Source organism: Marmota flaviventris, chromosome 5, assembly GCF_047511675.1.
Source record: "Marmota flaviventris isolate mMarFla1 chromosome 5, mMarFla1.hap1, whole genome shotgun sequence".
In the NCBI taxonomy this organism is placed as follows: domain Eukaryota; kingdom Metazoa; phylum Chordata; class Mammalia; order Rodentia; family Sciuridae; genus Marmota; species Marmota flaviventris.
In genome coordinates, this window is record NC_092502.1 from 33,304,541 (window position 1) to 33,321,130 (window position 16,590).

General features: G+C 38.0%; 1 protein-coding gene across 2 annotated transcripts in view; it reads right to left on the minus strand.

Moving 5' to 3' along the window:
• Positions 1-788: 788 nt before the first annotated feature.
• The window catches only part of LOC114103834 (solute carrier family 22 member 4), a 50,254-nt gene continuing 34,452 nt past the window's right edge, over positions 789-16,590 (minus strand). For both annotated transcript variants that reach the window (XM_071611823.1, XM_027949679.2), the window contains exons 5-10: positions 13,568-13,694; positions 10,061-10,161; positions 8,253-8,467; positions 7,232-7,414; positions 4,073-4,208; positions 789-1,110 (exon numbers count right to left, since the gene is read on the minus strand). In XM_071611823.1, coding sequence (XP_071467924.1) covers positions 1,035-1,110; positions 4,073-4,208; positions 7,232-7,414; positions 8,253-8,467; positions 10,061-10,161; positions 13,568-13,694 — 838 coding nt within the window. In that variant the 3' untranslated portion in view covers positions 789-1,034. The remainder of the gene's footprint in view (positions 1,111-4,072; positions 4,209-7,231; positions 7,415-8,252; positions 8,468-10,060; positions 10,162-13,567; positions 13,695-16,590) is intronic.

The following is a 16,590-nucleotide window of genomic DNA, read 5'->3' on the forward strand; positions in this document are numbered from 1 at the left end:
GTTATCAGGTAGACATATATGAATTGAATTGAGCTATAGGACATCCATTCATCTTCTGAATGTGTGGGGTAATAGCTATTCCCTAGCCACAAACATCTGGTTACACAAATGCTCTGTGTCGAGTGTGACAATCGAGGGAGAAAATGTTTCTTTTCTTTTCTTTTTTTTAAAACCTGTCATCAATTCCTTTTAAAGGAGCATATAATAACATAATATTATATATGATAATCCTGCAGTATCCATGGAGGAAGGGTTCCAGGACCCTGTTGGTTACTAAAATCTGAGGATGCTCAAGTCCTTCATACCAAATAGCATGGTATTGCATATATCCTCTGGTATAGCTTAAATCATCTCGAGATTACTTTTAATCTAATGAAATGTAAATGTTATGTAAAGAGTTGTTAAACTATATTGTTTAGCAAATATTTATAAGAAAAAAAAGTCTGTACACATTTGGTACATATGCAACCATCATAGGCTTAACTATATAGCACATGTCATCTTCAAGAATTCACAGCTGGCAGACTATAATCATTTGGTTATAGCACTCTATGAGTTCACTTCAAAAACAGCTGTATCTTTGAATATGCTGATTCACATTCAAGCTCTATAAAAAAACTCGTGAAAATAAAAGTAAATTTTTATATGTACACATACATACACACTGTTGTCCTCTAATAGTTGTGTTAATACAATGATTTTTTTTTTTAATTTGGATAATACTTGTATATTTGGAAATGAAGGTTACCCTTTCTGTGGATTTTACCAGTCTTTGCCACATTAAAAAAAAAATCTTACAAATTTATTTTATTGAATTAGTCAGGAAGACCCTCTAGAAATGTTTGTTGTTAAAAACAAAGAGACTCTCTGGAAGAGTGGTTCAGAGTTTTCTAGGACACGCATTCTCCATAGCACGGTCCATTTTAGTGTTGATCGTTGCTGTCAGTCCACTTCATCAGAGAAGGCTTTGGTTTCTTCACAGAGTCTGATGTGTGCATCTGTTTTTCAGAGTATCAGATACAATAGAAGTTTCCTCAGAATGCAGTTATTAGAACCTTGGGATTTTCTTCTCTCTGTATTGAGTTTCTTGATCTCCTCCAACATCTGAACCTGAAAATAAAACAGATGCTAAAGGAAACTAAAAATTCAAGATCCTTCTCAAAAAAGCTGAGCTGACAAGGAAAAACCATTCTTTGATTAATGACGGAGTATTTTAACTCAAATTGAAGAGTCTCATCAGCATAGATCTAGTACTTGATTTTGAACATCTTGGTTATTTTCTTAATTAAACATAGAACTTAAATTCTTTCAAGATTTTCCTGAGGAAAGGATAAAGGGTTAACTTGAAGTTCTTTTACAATTAAAGTTGATATTGAAGTAGTTTTATCATTTTAAAAAACTTACTAAAATGGCTCTTTCACTGTACTTGTTCTTTCAGGGATCAGAATCCTTTTCACTTATGGACTTATCTTTATCATAGTTAGGCACTCAAAACACTTTATCTTCTTTTTAAATTTTTTTTAGTTGTAGTTGGACACAATACCTGTATTTTATTTATTTATTTTTACATGGTGCTGAGGATTGAACCCAGTGCCTCGCACATGCTAGGAGAGTGCTCTACTGCTGAGCCACAACCCCAGCCCCTAAAAACACTTTATCTTATATAACCTCAAAACTACCATGTGAAACATTCTCATACAATGGACAGGAGTACTGAGTTAAGGAAACGTCAATGATCTGCTCAGATTTATGCAGCAGATGTAGCATTTGAGGCAGATTCACCTTAAAATCTTAGCTCCTGCAAACCATTAATCTTAAACATTTGCCAAGCTGTGGTATCATAGAAAGTTGTTTGGTCTTTATCTCTGGTTCCTGACACAGAGCTCCTAAATGCTAAATATCCTGTAATTTCCTGAGGGATGGAGTGATAATTATGACTTTTGTTCCACAGAGGCAACTCTTGGCAAGGCCCTTAGCTAGCTTCAGGATGGGGGCTGGTCACCAGGAAGATCACACCTTGATTCAGGAGTCTGGAACTTTTAGCTTCCACTCTTTCAACCTCTGAGGAGAGGAGAGAACTGGAGATAGGGTTAATAATAATCTATCAAGCTAATGTGATGAAACTTTTGTGGAAACTACTAAACGATAAGGTTGGTTCAGAGAACTTCTGAATTGTTGAACTCCTCCATGTGCCAGGAGAGTAGCACAAAAGCTCCTGCATTCAGGACCCTTCCAGACCTGTCCCTATCACTAGATCTGACTACTTCATTGCAACCTTTATCATAAACTTCTCATAGTAAGTAAGGTGTTTTTCCAAGACCTGAGAGTTATTCTAGCAAACCCAAGGAGGGAAATGATAGGAGCTCCAAACTTTGTAACCAAGTGGGTAATTTGTGATGGCATCTGAAATGAGAGAAATATTGTGAGACCAAATGAGCCTTTAAACCTGTTAAGTTTGACACTGACTTTATGTACTGTCAGAATTGAACTGAAATTGTAGGACATCTACATAGGTGTCAGAATTAGTTGATAGATGAAAGAAAAACCTCATACAATCTTATCAAAATTTATAATGCCAAACTGTTTTATTTTGTAATTCTTAGTGTGGATAAATAAATTTTTATGTGTATATTGGATGCTTCAATTTCATCACTTTTTTTTTTTTTTTTTGTTTTGTTTTTGAGACAGAGTCTTCCTACATTGCTCAGGCTGGGCTCAAATTCATTATCCTCCTGCTTCAGCCTCCTGAGTGGCTGGGACTATAGGGGTGTCACCATTTTCTGTCAATAGCCTGTTTGTGTCCTTTACCAGTTTTCCTACTGAGTTGTTTGTATTTTTCCAGTGATTAGTAACAATTTTTTGTATATTAACCCTATGTCTATATTTTATGTTATAAATTTTTTTTTCTGTTCTGGGGATTGAACCTGAGGCAGTCTACCATTCAGTTACATCCCTGTGCTCTCATTGTTTAAAAAAAAAAACATATATATTATTTTTTTTAAGAGAGAGAGAGAGAATTTTTTAATATTTATTTTTTAGTTTTCGGTGGACACAACATCTTTATTTTTATGTGGTGCTGAGGATTGAACCCAGCACCCCGCTCATGCCAGGCGAGCGTGCTACCGCTTGAGCCATATCCCCAGCCCAATAAATAAATATATATATTTTTTATTTTGAGACAGGGTTTCACCTAGTTCTCAGGGATGGCCTCAAAATTGTGATCCTCCTGCCTCAGCTTCCTGACTAGCTTGGATTACAGGTGTGTGCCACTGTACCTGGTCCTTTAAGGTGCTTTGATTTTTCATATTATGTTAGAAGACAGATCTTTTGTAAGGGTTATAAAAATATTCATGTTTTTTAGAATGGGGTTGTGAGTCAGTGAGAGAGTGCTTCCCTAGCATGTGTGATTCTTTGAGTTAAATCCCCAGCACCACACATGCACAAATTTTTTTAAAAAAATTAAATTATTTATTTATTCTACAAAAATTTTTTTTGAAAATATGTTTTCTTACATTTATGATTTCACATTTTTAGGCCCATTTAAAAAATCTTTTTGGAATTTATCTTGATGTATTTGTTTGTTAGAATTCAACCTTTTTATTTTTTTTAATATGTTTTTTTTTTAAAGAAAGAGAAAGTTTTAATATTTATATTTTAGTTTTCAGCGGACACAACATCTTTGTTTGTATGTGGTGCTGAGGATCAAACCCGTGCCGCACACATGCCAGGCGAGTGCGCTACCGCTTGAGCCACATCCCCAGCCCTCAACCTTTTTATTTTTATTCAGAATATCTAGGTGAATGTTGTAACAACTTTCATTGAGTAGTCTAACTTTTCCCCATTGATTGTGAATTGTTGCTTTGTGTCACACACTAAATTCTCAGATTTTCTTGTGTTTTATTCTGAATTCTATCTACTCCCTTGGTTTCTATTACTGTACCATTACCACAGCTTAACAATATGCTTTATCGTCTGATAGAGCTGGACTTTACTTATTACTCTTCGTTTTTGGAATCTTCCTAGCTATTCTCTGGTGTTCACTCTTCCTGTCATTTGGTTAGTTTCTACTTACCCTTTCACTTTCTGCATCTGCTCTAAGGTCTCTGGTAGAGTTGCTCCAAAACTTTCAGGGAAAAAAAGGGTGACAATTCCAATCAGGACAGTCAGACTTCCCATAACAATGTAGGGCAGAACTTTGTTGTAGGCACCTGTAAAGAACCGAACATAAAAATGTCAGACACAGATTCCCGGGATGCTCTTAAGAATCATTTTGTAAAAGTGGCAAACAGTAGATATGAGAGCAGTTTTAAATACAAACGTCTTCAGAAGAAAAATAGTCAGCAGATGCCATTGACTGAAGGTCTGTAATCATTTACCTACTAGATTTTGCATTATCGTGAGGTTTCTAATTCTTTCCTATCAGCCGGTATCTTCCAAGCCACTGGTTAATCATGCATAGCAGATTTTCTGTTGATAGAAGTCTTTGCTTACTAAGTTCTCCTCTTAAGGTATAAGTAAGTGGAGGGTGGGAGATGGAGGGTGGGAGAACATCAAGAGGAAAGAGGTTGACCACTAGGTTTTAGGGAGAGATTCTGGCCATCATAAGTCTGGAATGACCTTGCTTTTGCTCAAACCAGCAGGCTGCATTGGAAGGTGAGGTCCACAGAGTCATGTTTTTTTTTTTTTTTTTTTTTTTTTTTTTTGTGGTATTGTAGATTGATCCCAGGGCCTTACTCATGCTGGATGAGTTCTCTACTGCTGAGCCACATCCCCATCCATTTTTATTTTATTTCTAGACAAGGTCTCACTAAGTTAAACTTGTGGCTCTCCTGCCTCAGCCTCCAGTGTAGCTGGGATTATAGGTGTGTGCTACCATGCCTGGCTCCATGAGATGCTTTAACAAATAATCTAAGTAATATATTTAATTCAGTTTAAAACAATAAATGAGGGGCTGGGGATATGGCTCAAGTGCTCGCCTAGCATGTATGAGACACTGGGTTAGATTCTCAGCACCACGTAAAAATAACACAAAGATGTTGTGTCCACCTAAAACTAAAAAATAAATTTTAAAAAATAAAACAATAAATGATAAATGTTGGGCACATTCTGTGAAAGCACTGTGCCTGGATTTAGTTTTTTTTTTTTTTACAGCATTTACATGTCTGAGTTTTATATGTAATAGGATCAAACATTCCACCTCTTCTTTAGTGATGTTGCTAGGACAGAAGAGTAATGAATCTTGATTTCACTTCTCTTCTGCATACAGTGTTTATAGAGGAACACCACCCCTATGTATTTATAATATTTTATTTGACTTAAAACAAGAAAAACATTAATCCCAAGGCTTCTCTGAGGCCTCTGTATTGCTACTAGGAGTAACTACTGTGGAGTTGAAAGCTCCTTTTTGAACTTTGTTTCTCATGAACCAATGGCCCACCACTGGACCATCTGAGGAATAGAATGAAATTATAGAGAAGAACAGAGGAGAAATGACACCACTCTGTGTGATAGGTGATCTCAGGTGTGGTTCAGAGCAGCTGTGCAGAGTATATTTAAGTTAGGAAAATGTTTCTCTTTCTCTGATAATTTAGAGTGTGTTTATTATCTGAGAAATTGTGTCTTTGGGGTGTAGGTACGCATGTTTGTATATTTGAACCAGTAGGTAACTAAACGATGACTAGGAAGAATTAGGAGGAATATCCACATTTCTCACCAACAGAGTCCTTAATGAAGGAAGACAAGGCTCGAAATGCCAAATCCTATATCCCAAAGAAGATACTACGAAAGTTCCTCTGTGGTGTTATTCCAAATTGATTTATTCAGTTATATAAAAACTAAAATTTTCTGCGTTGCAAAAAAAAAATCATAAAGTCAAAATGCAAATGATAAACTAGGGGAAATGCTTTCAACATATATACAGAAGGCTAATTTCCTTCCATTGCAAAGAGCTCGCACAAATGGAAGGACAGCAGAATAAAATAGACATTATTATTGCTGTGGGTATATACGTGACTGCATGACCAATGTAATTCTGCAACCTGTATACTCAGAAAGATGAGAAATTATATCCCATATGATTCAAATGTATGATATGTTAAGATAATTGCACTTTCATGTGTAACTAATTAAAACAAATAAAAAAAAGTAAATTAAAAAAAAAGCACTCTCAGAAGAATGGGCAAGAGACATGAGCAGTTAGTTCATTGAAAAATAAATGGAAGGGCCAATAAATATATGAGTAAATGCTCAACAACATTTAAAATTAAATAAATAAAAATGAAAGCAAGTGATGTCAATATTTCATATATCAGATGACCAATGATTTAAAAATTGTATAGTCCCCATTGGTGGTGAAGGTATGGGGAAACAACTACTCTCATCTACTAATAATTAGGTTATTTATTGGCACAATATTTAGAGTTAAATTTGGTAATATGTGTGATATGTTAAAATGGCATTGTTCCAGCAAGATTACTTCTAAGAATCCAAATATATGTAAAAAAGTTCATAAAGGGTGTAGAAGCATAGGGGAATATTCCTTGCAATGTTATTTTGTATAGGGTGAACATCCCTGATCCAACATGCTTGGGACCAGAAATATTTCAGAGATTTTTGGATTTTGGAATAAACTTCACCAGTTGAGCATTCTTATTTGGAAAGTCTGAAATCTGAAATGTTCCCAAATCCAAGCATTGGTGCTCAAAAAGTTTTAGAGTTTGGAACATTTTAGAATTTGGACTATTCACATTAGAAATGCTCAAATGTAATAGCAAAAACCTGGAAATGGTCTTAATGTCCATCCATCGACTAAATGTATGATATGTATATCATACATGTATACATAGTTTATATAAGTTAAGATATATACATAGTATTTACTAAAAAGAAGGTAAAAGAGTACTTATTATATCCATTTGAAAGGATATTTTGAGACAATATCAAATTTAAAAGTTATAACTTATTTTTGTGCTTAAAATATACACATATGTATATGTGAGCACATGTGTGCACTTGCCTGTGTCCTATGCAAAATTAAACATCTGAATGGTTGTTCACAAAGTCACCTGAAATGGTATTGGTTACTTCTAGGGCCATTTGGGGAGCTGGGAGAGGAGAGGTGAACTTGTACTTTTTCCAATATTTTCTATACTGCTTGAATTTTTCAAAATGAAAATCAACTACTTTTATTTTTAAAACTAAAGAAAGAACAAACAGACAAGATGCATCTCACCAAGGTAAACAAAGTAGGGAGCAATGATGCTGCCCACCCTGGAGGCCATGGAGGTGATGCCCACCGCCATGTTCCTGACCAGGGTGGGGTAGAGCTCTGCAGTGAAGACATACAGCATGGAGAAAGCAGAGGTGACCCCAAATTTTCCCAGCATCACCAGACCGATGGACACGAAGTAATAATCTGGAAAAGAGGCCCATTGTAAACAGAGGTGCTTTAGACGCAATGTTAACTAAGTTGCTTTTTGTGTCCTTTGTGCTCTAAAGGGAATATTTTCATTAAGATAAAGTGTTACCAAATAACACTATCTCTTCAAATGTCTGACCAATGGGGCATGGACCAAGATGGAGAGTGACGGGTGGCTTTGTACTTTGCTCTACTGTTATTCTAGATCATAAGGTATCCGGTGACCTTTGTCCACTTGTCTTCTGTTTGTGACAACAGTTTCATGGCGAGTTGTTAGCAAGTAGAATAGTTAAGTTTAATCTTTAGAGAAAAAGGCCAATCATTTCCATCCTGTTTCTTATTATTAAGAAATACATGTCTATGTATGTTACTATGTATCTTATTGACTTAACATTTTTATAATATGAGACAGCTGGACATAGAGGAAAAGATAAACATGTGCCCCTTTGTGTCCTATTTAATTATCTAAAGATTCAGACCATAAAATTGCTAAATTTATAGTGGAACCACCATGTGTTATCAATTATAACACTTAAAAATACACTTCTAGAGAAAAGGTTTGAAGGAACCAAGAAATTAGGAATCAAGAGTGTGACACAAAGTAGGAGATTTGAGAGTTTGGTCTTTCTTTGAGGAGAATTACCCTCCCCCTTTAATTGGTGGTTTCTAACTCTTCTGTTTGAAGGTAGTTGTTTTGAATGCAGAAAACTCCATAGTCCTTGGCTATCACCTGGCTAATTTGATCCATCTCTGATGTTATCAAAGAGCAGTAACTCATAAATGGCCTAGTCAACGGGATGTTCTGGGAAGCTGTTCATCTTGGTTAACTTCTTACCTGCAGGTACCACTTGAATCAACAGGAGGACACCTCCTCCCCAGAACAGTACCCCAGCTATGATATAACGCCTGGGTAGTGTTCTCAGCAGCAGCCAGGCTGTAATGTAAGCCGGAACTTCAATCAGGGCAGAGAGGAAACAGTTCAGATAGGGATCTCCATGTAAATTAGGAACATTGAGGGACAAACCAAAGTAACCCACTGAGGTTAGCATCCTGAAAGAGGAAAGATAATCAATCAAAATGGCAAGTGGATAAACAATCTGAATCACTTTAAAATTTTGTCATGATCAAAAGGTTGTCTAGAGCTGGGCTGAGCATGTAGCTCAATGGTGGAATGCTTGCCTACCATGTGCTAGGTCCTAGATTTGATCCCCAGCACAAAAAAATAAAAAGAGACAGAAGTTGTCCAGATCTTAAAGTGTTATATAAAGCCACTAGCCACATACGGCCATTTACGTTTAAGTAAATTAAAACTGAATTACAAATTCAGTTCCATCAGCCACTCTTTAAGCATTCAATAGCCATGTACGGCTTGTGGCTACCATATTGGGCAACACAAATATAAAACATTTCCATCACTGCAGAAAGTTCTATGGGACAGCACTAGTCTACAGAGATCAGTATTTAACAGGGTAGACTCCCCTGTGTACAAATGTGCAAATTTGTACAAATCATTAACAGTTCTGAAAAGCAGAGGTTATATGAAGAATGTTTTCAGGAACACTGTTGGATCTCTTTGTACATACTAGGTCAAGCTGAGAAGCACAAGGACAAATCCAAAACAAAACAAAAAATTAAACTTGCTTGCCCTAAGCATCTTAGTACTTTCTGTTAGGAATAAGAGCAGCTCAGGTGGAATAGTGACTTGTTGGTTATCGGCACCATTGCACCACTGCTAGAGATACACTGCATCAGGGATGCAGGAGATGTAAGAACACAGCTAGGGAGGCCACGTGCCTGGGACACATCTGCTTAATCCAGAAGCAAAAACTCTGAATTAATGAATCACAAAACAAGATGACTCTAAAAATAGACTTGGTTCAGCCTGAACCTACCAGTTCTGATCATTTTTTTTTCTTTTTTAATGATGCAACTGTGGGTAGGCAGGTTCTTCTTTTTTACTTCCTCATTTTTAGAAGATACTTTGTTAAATCTACTCTACAAAGCCAATTCATTATTCCTGTGCCTTAAAGCCACTCATTAGTTTGCTACAGGTGAGTGTGAAAAGCATGTCAAGACTCCAGTTCAGACAGGGGGGCTCCAGGTCATTCTTACCTCACTGCTCAATTCCTGTTCAGCATCAGGAAGCAGGAACTCAATTAGCCTCTCTGCTTCAGGTACCAGGGATATCATTAGTCTTTTTTTTTTTTTTCTATAATTGTAGATGGACATCATGTCTTTATTTTATTTATTTATTTTTTATGCAGTGCTAAGGATTGAACCCAGTGCCTCACACATGCTAGGCAAGCCGTCTTCTACTGAGTTACAGCCCAGCCCCATCACTAGTCTTAATCCCTTAATGTTAGGAGGGATTAAGAGAATCCTTTCCTTGTGTATCCAAGTACTGCAGACTCAATATTGGTCCCTATAACTGTTTTTGTTTTGTATTTAGTCCCATGAATTAAACTGAGGAATTCACAAATAACTTAGAATATCTATAATTTTTATTTTTCTTCAGGGAAACCCAGGCCTCGCCATGTTTCTCTGGATAAGGGAAGGGCAAGGCCTGGGTTTCCCTGAATTAAGGAAAATCAGGTGAATATTTAGATGCTGTGTAACTGCATTTCCAGGTCACTTATTACTTACCACAAAAGCAAAGACATAATGGATATTATGGCAATGTTCCAGGTCCTGAACAGGTCCAGAATGTAAACTTTTTGCTGCTCCGAGGAGTTTAGCTCCTGTAGCTAAAACAATGCGAATAACTATGAGATTGGGAAGTAGTAAGGAAGTATCTTGGGTATGGGAAAAACTTATGCATGTGACTCTTACCTTTAATATGCTTACAAATTGCAGGGGAATAAGTGATTTTGCATCTATGATGCTTATTCCAACACTTTAAAATGTTTGCAGCCCTTTGTAGACAGAGGCCTTCAAAATATACAATAGCAGCCCACCATCTCCTTATCATAGTCTGACTTGCAGCTATTGGGTGAGGAGGGCCATGTGACCCCAACCACTTGGAGGTCATGTCTGCTTTTTGATAACTTTCTTGTTGTTTCTTAACATCAGAACAGACTCTGATTAACTGAGAGTGTCCTTAGGCAAGTTACAGTTTATGTTCTCTGAGATTCAGATTACTTTTCTACAAAATGGGTATATTAACTGGGAGTTGAGAAGATTAAATAATAACTTATATGAAACTTAGCATAATATTTGAACTATAGTAAAAGCCCAATACATTTTAACTATATTATATTATTACTATTGTTATTATTGCTGCACCATTGAGGAAAAAATGCTAGCCATCAGTGGCTAGTGGTTAGTGGCAATTTCTTACTGCTGTCAATAGTTTTCATTTTAATTTGCTGATGTTAACTTGTCATGAGTTGTGAATTTTCTATAATTAAGCTGGTTAGAATTGAAGCTAAAATACAAGTTATAAGGTTCTGATGTGGGGGATCTCTTGGAGATAAAGTAGGAGATTTTGTGGTCCTATGGTGTGTGTTCAGTAACAGACTGAGGGAGGAGTTTCTATCAGGAAAGTGAGAGCATCAGGCCTGCAATTGTAGCAGGTGCTCCCCAAATGTCAGTGTCCTTTTTTCCAGGTGCTCAGACACGGACAGCTCACAGCCACAATGTCTTTTCCTTCCTGTGCTATTTGGAGAACATGCCCCTAGCAGCATGACCCAGTTATTACAACAAAACAAAGCTGCTGCATGAACTAGTGGGAATTGGAAGTCCTCCTAGAGGTTTTGGGGGTGCCACACATAGTCAGGACCTGTGGGTAGGCCTGTGTTAACACTTGGTACTTCCACAGGCCCTTGCTAAAATGCAGATTCCCAGGGCCAGGGATGCAGCTCAGTGGTGCAGTGCTTCCCTAGCATGTATGAGTCCCTGGGTTTGAGCCCCAGCACTGCAATAAACAAACAAACAAATTAATAGGCAAATAAGCAGATTGCCAGGTCCCACTCTGGGCCTGCTCACTATGATTCTTCCATAGAAATCAGAAGCCTGGGAATCTGTATATTTAAAACCACTTGAGTGACTGTGATAAATAGCCAATCTGGAAACCTCAGGACAAAAATATTTTGTATCCAGTGGTTGTCCCTGGTCTGGATCCTGCCACCCAGAGTCTCTGGATCAGGCATGTGAGCAGGTTGAAGGTGCTTCTTCTGAAACCAGGGAAGCTCAAGATTGTTTCCCAAGATAATACTACTCTCTCTCTCTCTCTTTTCTGTCCAATATAATGCTACTGCCCTTAACATGAAATAAAAAATCACATCTTTTTATAGCATGCACTTTGACACCAAAGAGATGTAGGTTGTAAATCCTAAGAGCTGTTGATTCCAGGTAAATCACTTAATTTCTCTGTGCCACAGTTTCCTCTCCTGAAAAATGGAGCTAACAGCAGTACCTACTAACAATATGGGGAGTATGAGTATCTAACATGAGGTGAATATAGTGCTTGGCATCTAATAGGGTCTTCCTCATTCTGAATGGGCCTCTGCAGGTCCTTCTAAAGAGGATCCTATAGGATGATGAACAGGGGAGATGACTGGGCCTCGGGAAGGCACAAGTTGCCTTTCCCTCAGTGGGCTTGTCTAGTTCAGGCTAGATGTGTGTCATGTCAGGAAGAAATGAGACTCAATCCCGAGCATGTTTGGACACAGGATTTTATTCTTATTTGTTCATAAGTATATATCTATTTGATGATGCTTTCATCTTTCTCTTAACAATTAGTCTGTAAACTTCTTGAAGATAGGAACTAGGCATAAATATCAACAAATACACGGGGAAGCAGGAGTGTTAGACACTTCCCATGTTATTTTTGTATCCAGTTAAGTTGATTAAGACTGGGAAGGACTTAATTTGAAGGGTGAAAGAACTTAGTCTGAGAGCTTGGGTTCAAGGCTACTGTAATTAAGCCTATAGCCATGACCAGGATATCTGCTTTTGGAAAAGGTCCTGTTAGCCAGGGACAGGAGAAGCCCTCTGGTAGAGCACCGGCAAGGCCACTGTCCTCCACAGAGTTCTGCTTCCTGAGGTAGCCAGTAGGGCTGATTTTAGTGCATGACATGCGTAACTCTGCTGAAGCCACCATAGTCTTCTTCAGGAGTCCCGAGAGTCTCTGGCCCTTCTCTTAGCCAGGAATGCCCTGCCCCATCCTTTCTATTCAGCTAAGTGAATCCTGCTGTCCTCCTGCTCTGGACCTGCTTCTTCAGTCCTTGGGCCACCCTGCCTTCTTTCTCTGTACTGTTAGCACAGGGTCCATTCCTTGGCATTTCCTCTCTTATAATTTTCCTTTCATGGAATCCTCTTGCTTTCTTAATGAAATTCTATTATTTTAAAATTCTGTTCTTATTTTTCTTGTTTTCTCTCAGAGCCAGCACAGCATGGTGACAGCATGTTCTTACTATCAAGACGCATGACTGCCTCCATGGAATACCATCTTTCCCTTGTAGCCAACCTGCCTTTCAGGGCAGAGGGTGGTGTGAACCCTGAACCTGTGCTCTCAGATCTAATGGCCTTAGACATGATACATAGCCATACAAAAATGTGCATAGCTTTCTCACAGGCTTTGGTAAGATTCAAGGCACAGTGCGGAACCCAGGGTGGCCTAGCCCTCAAACACATTTTCTCCACTTAATCTGGACATTTAAAAATCATCAGTACATAGCTATGTCAACAAAAAATTGAAGACCAACTTGCAAATCAAGGGGAAATATTTGCTAAGCAATTTACCTGTATTGCTTGCACTTAATACTTTTCGGTTGATGCAGACTGAAGCCAGACCTTTGCTAGGCAAGCACTCTACCACTGAGTTACAGCCCCAGCTACTGCAGTGAATTCTTAAATGGCTCTTTAAGATGGATTTTTAAAAAATTTTATTTAAGCGACAAGTTCTTGCTACATTGACCAGACTAACCCCAAATGCCTAGGCTTGAGATCCTCCTGCTTCAGCCTCCACAGTGGCTGAGACTACAGGTGCACACCACCATATCCAGCTGGATTTCATCTCAGAACATAATCATGATTGTGTTCCTTCTGGCTAGTACAGAATCTGGTTCATAGTTGACACTTAACAAATGAAATTCCATAAGATCAAGAATGCAGAGCTGATCTTAAGAGGAAACATCTGCAAATACTTACCTCTGCAGGATCAAATATCACAGCTGGTGCAACTATATTGTTCATCTTTGCAGCTCTTTGGATGATAGCTTCAGCCTCTTTAAATCTTCTCTGGGATATTAGCCATCGGGGAGATTCAGGAATAAACCTAGAAGTCATTTTTAATAGTTTATAATCTTTCACAACAGCAGGATTTGAGACTATTAACAGTAAGCTTCCCTTGGATCATTTAATTTTATAAAATTCCAGTTTGTATTCTTTAAAAATTTTTATTTTAATTGATTAATTTATTTTGGTACTGGGGAATTGATCCCAGGGCACTCTACTATTGAGCCACATCCCTAGTCCTTTTTGTTTTTTATTTTGAGACAAGGTTGTTGAGGCTGGCCTTGAACTTGTGATCCTCCTATTTTAGCCTTCTGAGTTGCTGGGATTATGGGCATGCATCACTGTGTACTGGCTATATTTTTGTTTCTAACTGATACATAGTACATACATACTATACATATTTCTGGGGTACAGTGTGACATTTCAATTAGTGTAGACAATATGTAATAATCAGGTGGTCTTTTTAAAGACCACTGGGTGCAAGCCTTCATGAGATGTCCACTGGATCTTAGAAATAAATAAAAATACCCTCAAGTTTTAAACTTCTGATTGAATTGCAGGATTGATCACCAGTTGTGCTTGAGACCAGGACCAGATCATAAGGATAACCTTAATTGTGGGTATGTTTAAGCTATGGCAGTTGCAGAAGGCCAAAATTCAATGACAGGTGTAGCTCTAAGGGGCACTGTAAGTGCCTCAAGAGAGGAGAATATCTTTTTTGGTGAATTTATTCCTCGCAGAATCATAGGGACCCAGGTAGTGATGTTGCAAGTTTCTTGGGTAAAGGATGGCTGGGGCATTTGTATTCCTTAAGTTTTTATTTTCTGCATTCAGAGGGAAAGTTGAGGGCACTGGCACCACCTATGGGCTGTCCTTATTGCTTATAGCAGGTTTCTAGGTTAGCCAGAGTACACAAACCAGTTTTTGGGAGATGAGCTCCCATGGTTTCTTTCCTGTTTTATTTTGTTTTTTTTTTTTTTTTCCCCCAATATCTAAAAACATAATTTTAAAAAATTAAATAGTCCATACACATTGATAACAGATGTTCAAACACAGCTACAAATATAAGACTGTTCTTTCCTGTCTTTCATTTCTCAGACTCTTTAGGCATTCCCCTGCCAAATCTTGTTTTCCTAACCTAAGTGTCAGTACTCAGTTATCCTAGAAAATAAATTACAAGTAGCAGGTACAAAGGTCTCCTCTAAGTAATAGGCCCCAAAGCTGCACTGGGAATTATCTCACAGCAAAACTAATACATCTGATGTATTAGATGGCCAATGACCAGTTCCCTTCGCCAGCCTACTTAGCACATGGGTTGGAAAATGTGCCCAGTTTGCATTTTTCAGAATATGTTCTTAGTTTGTCCCTGTAGAAACTTGTGTTGATGTTGTCAGTGACCCCCAGTCATCAGAGCTGTGCAGTCTAGTAAAACTTCCAGAATGTCTTATATCTGTGTTGTCCCCAAAGCCACTAACTACATATTGAGCTAATATAACTAGTGTGACTGAAAGGATGAAAGTGTAACTCTATTTGCTTTTAATATTAATTTTAATATAAATAGCTGCACAGGTTGGTGGCTATATAGAATTAGAGGTCTTACTACAAGGCCATATTTCATGGACATCTCTACTGAGCAGTATCTTTCCCCAACTAGGTTATGCTTAGAAATGTCCTGCCTTCCACCAACAGAGTAGAGGAAGGGCACTGAGATGCAGGAAGGAGGGCAGGACATGGGGAAAGATGGGGGAATGAAATCTACCAAATTATGCTATATTCATATATGAATATACCACAATGAATCCTGCATGTTTATAATTATAATGCACAAATTAAAACAATCATAACAATAATGTAAGGGAGATCATAGAACAGAGCAAGTAGATGAGGGAGGGAGGTAAGTAGAGAAATGAAAGGTTCTGGGGAATGAGATTGATCAAATTATGTTATGTGCATGTTTGAATATGACGTAATAAATTCCACTATTGTGTGTAACTATAACACACCAATGAAAAACAAAGAAATATCTTTCTTTCTTTCTTCTAATTTCTAATATTTAGTCAGCCAGAAATTGCTAAGACTTCTCTACTGTTCATCTATGGCTTCTTTCCCCACCCTGTCCCCACCTACTATACTCCACACACACTTGTGGCCACTTCCTGCCAAACTTTTTTAAGAGAATTTGGGACATTAAAAAAAAAAAGTCCTAAGCAGCCAGGCATGGTGGCACATGCCTGTCATCCCAGTGATGCAGGAAGCTGAGCAGGAGGATTGCAAATTTGAGGCCAGCCTCAACAATTTAGCAAAATCCTGTCTCAAAATAAAATGTAAAAAGGACTGAGGATATGGGGGAAAAGGCACACTCATACATTGTTGGTGGAACTCCAAATTGGTCCAATCAATCTGGAAAGCAGTATGGAGATTCCTTAGAAAACTCGGAATGGAACCACCATTTGACCCAGCTATTCTACTCCTCGGTCTACACCCCAAGGACTTAAAATTAGCATACTATAGTAATGCAGCCACATCAGTGTTCATAGCAGCTCAATTTACAATAGCTAAACTGTGGAAGCAACCTAGATGCCCTTCAATAGATAAATGGATAAAGAAACTGTGGTATATATACACAATGGACTATTACTCAGCATTAAAAGAGAATAAAATTATGGCATTTGCAGGTGAATGGATAGAGTCAGAGAATATCATGCTAAGCAAAGTAAGCCAATCCTAAAAAATCAAAGGCCGAATATTCTCTCTGATAAGTGGATACTGATCCACAATGTGGAGTGGGTAGGCATGGGGAAAATGGAGGAACTTTGATTGGGCAAAGGGGAAGGAGGGTAGGGAGGGGGCATGGGGGCAGGAAAGATGGTGGAATGAGATGGACATCATTATCCTAGGTACATATGTGACTGCATATATGGTGTGACTCTACATCG